Source organism: Lingula anatina, chromosome 4 (assembly GCF_051362555.1).
Source record: "Lingula anatina isolate TDL-2025a chromosome 4, LinAna3.0, whole genome shotgun sequence".
Lineage (NCBI taxonomy): Eukaryota > Metazoa > Brachiopoda > Lingulata > Lingulida > Lingulidae > Lingula > Lingula anatina.
In genome coordinates, this window is record NC_141770.1 from 10197661 (window position 1) to 10201526 (window position 3866).

At 37.2% G+C, this 3866-nt stretch overlaps 1 protein-coding gene across 1 annotated transcript; it reads left to right on the forward strand.

Annotated features, from left to right (window-relative positions):
- Window positions 1-89: 89 nt before the first annotated feature.
- On the forward strand, window positions 90-3522 carry LOC106174197 (uncharacterized). Its single transcript, XM_013555631.2, has 4 exons — window positions 90-240; window positions 973-1076; window positions 1290-1498; window positions 1911-3522. Exons 1-4 carry the CDS (start codon window positions 212-214, stop codon window positions 2859-2861), a joined length of 1293 nt encoding a protein of 430 aa, XP_013411085.2. The 5' UTR covers window positions 90-211; the 3' UTR covers window positions 2862-3522.
- The last annotated feature ends 344 nt before the right edge of the window (window positions 3523-3866 follow it).

Sequence of the window (3866 nt, forward strand, 5' to 3'; positions counted from 1 at the left end):
GGTAGATCATAAGTTATATATGCTATTTATGATGCATTTAAATACAAAAATCACCCAATTAAACTACTCATTTACCTGTGCCTTATCTTGCCATATACCGCCATCTAACGGTCATAAAGAAAAACAAGCATTGCAACAGCTGGAGGATCTGTGTCTCTGTGCCTTGTTAGTTGGGTGTTATCATGTAAAAGCCAGTGCTAAAAGACACAATATGGAGCTGGAAAGGGACAGCAGATTGAGGTAACATCAAAGAACTTAAAAAAATAAAAAGTAATAACACACTCGAGTGTCATTTGAATAATGACAAAAAAGTTCCTTACGTACTGTTGCCAACCATGGCAGCAAACATTCATCAGGAGTATTTTATTTTTCAAAATACCACACATGCTGTCTGTTTTTACTACAATAAATTTTAAACAGGAACACATATTTCAACACAACTTAATACTATTGGTTGGTTTAAGAAAAATATTGTGTAAGCAAATAAACTGATATTATTAATTTTGTTTGTAATCTCTCTCTCTCTCTCTCTCTCTCTCTCTCTCTCTCACACACACACACTGATGCAAGGAATGAAGGTGCAGATAAAACCCTTGCTAATGAGTCATACAAAACTATTGTAAGTCTTGTTCTAGTCAACTCATCAGTTGTATTTTCTTTCTACATTAAATCACTGGAAATACCAAAGTATTAGGACTTTCATGTGCCACCCTTGTTATTTTATGTCAACACCCAGAAATAAATTCAGTTCAAATTTACATAGGAGTTATAAAGCATTCTGTGAAGGTATATCTAATATCAATCTTTTGGGATTTGACAGTTTTAAACAAGTTTAGTAGAGTTCTAAGTGGAGCAAGTGTCAGAATAGTCTCTGTGATTTCCTGAGAGTGAAATTTGGATTGGCTTTAACAAGCCTGAATAAAAGTTCTGTCATTTATTTAATCAGTTCTACATTAATTATTATCTTTACAGTGGTCTGCTGGATGCAGCATTGAGAAAGGATTTAGAAGGGTTAAAAACCCATCTTGACAGCTCAATGGAAGTACCAGATGAGGTAGTGGTTTGTGCTGCAAGAGGTAAATAGAATATACACATGTACTTACCAAAATACATGGGGCAGAAATTAAAATAATGAAATAAATAAAATATCTGGTATAAGTACAGTGTCGTTAATTTTTGTTACAGATTATTTTGAGAGATTACTGTGTATCTATAAGATTTTGGTTGTTTCTGATTTAAAATCATATATCTGTGTTCACTGAACTCATTTGTTATAACTGATATTTCAGGAGGATGGTCTGATTGTGTTAAACTTCTCCTCCAGCATGGAATGGATATAGATGCCACAGTCTCGGGGGACACAGCCCTGACCTTGGCTGCAAGGGGTGGACACTTGGACACTGTCCGAGTTCTGCTCGATGCTGGATGTGATATTGATAAACCCAGCAAGAATATGCAAACCGCACTGGCTTGGGCAACTTTTTATGGGAACACAGAGGTATGTCTTTATTAATGGGGCCTTGTTTCACAAAAGAACTTCTAATGGAAAGTTTGTATCAATGTTTAGCCCAAAATTTTATTTTACGTTGACTGTAGAATTAAGTACTAATCCAATGAAATGAATTATGGCTCCTGTTTTATACTGTTTTATAATAAGAAAGAAACAGCTGCTGTATATACCAAAAGTGTCTGTACAATAACTGTGAAATGGGGATTTAAATGTTGGTGGAATTAATGCATGAAGGCATTTATTTATTGCTTTCATTTGCAGTTAACAAGAACTTTAATATGTAGAGATCCAAAGAGAGATGAAAATTCCAATGCTAGGGGTTGGCTTATCCCTTCCCCCCTCCTCTTGTATATAAAAAAAGGCGCTAATGTCTCTTTAACAGATTTTATTTTCTTTGAAGATGGTGAGGGAACTACTTGCAAGAAAAGCCTGCCCGGACACCATGGACACTACACTGAACAAAGCTCCTATTGTTATTGCTGCCACCTATGGTTACACAGAGATTGCCAGTTTGCTGCTCAATGCCAACTGCGAGGTGAATGGGTACGAGTTTCCGCCTTTGCATGAGGCTGTACGAAATAACTACCTCAGTATTGTAAAACTTTTAATTGAAAGAGGAGCAGATGTGAATGCTATAGACCATGGTGGGTATACGCCACTACACCATGCAGCGTGTAACAAAAATCGTTCCGAGGTGATAAAAATGCTTAAAGATAGCGGTGCTAACATCAATGCATATGACGGCCAGCTGCGTTCAACCCCTCTGGCTCTTGCTATTCGCTGCGGGCGCCATGACAATATCAAAGCTTTGATAGAGGCAGGATGTAACGTCAATGACGGAATAGAAGGGTTTTACTCTGTGACACCTCTGCTTCTAGCAATAAACCACAATGATGCAGAGAGTGTGCGGTTACTTCTTGAAGCAGGTGCAGATCCTGACTTACAAAATCACAACACTGGAAAGACACCATTGCTTTTGGCAACAGAGGAGAACCATAAAGAAATCACCAGGTTGCTGATTGAAAATAACTGCGATCTTGACAAATTCTCCCCAGTGGCTGTTGCCTTGGAGACAGGCCATTTTGAAATCGCAAAGCTACTGGTTGCAGCTGGGTGTGACCTGTTTCCAGCTCGAGAGTGGTTACGACAACAGCCAATTTCTACCGAAGACGAGTCCGAGGATTCGGTTATGGAGGATATGGCTTGGCTGATTGAGGCTTGTAATAAACCCCCAAGCCTCCTGGAACTATCTAGGCGCGTCATTCTGAAAAATCTGAGGTCTCATGACAGCGGTGATCTGATGAATCTTCCATTACCCCATTTGCTCAAGACATATATCAACTTGGAATAGCAGATATGAACGGAGAGTCATGCACATAAATTATTATAGCAAGAAGAAAAAATGCTCAAAAGGGGCCAAAGTAGCAAGAAAAACTATGCTAGGCTTTACAAAATTGTTGACTACGGACTATGAAGAGTCTACTGTGAAAATGAAAGCAGAGGTTGTTTTGCTGTTACATGTCACTGCCAAAGAGGATATACGTTCGTTAAGTTTAACAAAAGAGTTAAAAACTTTTATTCGGATAATGGAAAACTGAACATTTTAGTGGTGGTATGGTTATCAATTATACATGTGTATGTATCAATATGGTGTTTTTTGGTTTCAGTATTATGACTGTATTTTAGTATCTGTATATACTAATACAGTATTCTGATCACCTGTTGCTGTCGCCATTCCCGTCCGACGCACTTCCAAACTTTTATCTCATTGTCTAAGTCATGTTTGATATTCAGTATACGGCCAAAAGAATTATGTATAAAAAAATTAAGATATTTTTAAAGGAGCAGGATATAAGGTACGCTGTTGTTATCACACAAAAAAACAGCTGTGTTGTAGTCATTTAGCATTTAGAAAAAAAAATCCAAGGGGTATATTTACCCAACAAATATATGATCTCTTTATATACACGAACACATTATTTTGACTAAGAAATATATGTTATTGTTGAAAATGGTCGTGCTTTGTTGATAATTCAGTATTTTATTTGTTTATCACTGATAAGACTTTTCCGACTTTTGTCGGAATTCCGACTTTTTCAGGGTCATATATGTCATTCTTGTGAATCGTGTATCCTGGACCCCCGGGCGATTTTCCTACTTTTTCAGTGAGGACTGGTATCATCCCTGGTTTATACTAGTTAGTGTGGGAGTGCATATTATGAAATAACCTTGTCACTGGAAAGTAGTGTTGTGCTTTCGAGTGAAACAAAATTCATCTTTTGATATCGTGGGACTCTAAGGGTTAGTTTTTCCCAACTAACGAAGTGTGCATTATATACATTAAAAAAAAAAAAAC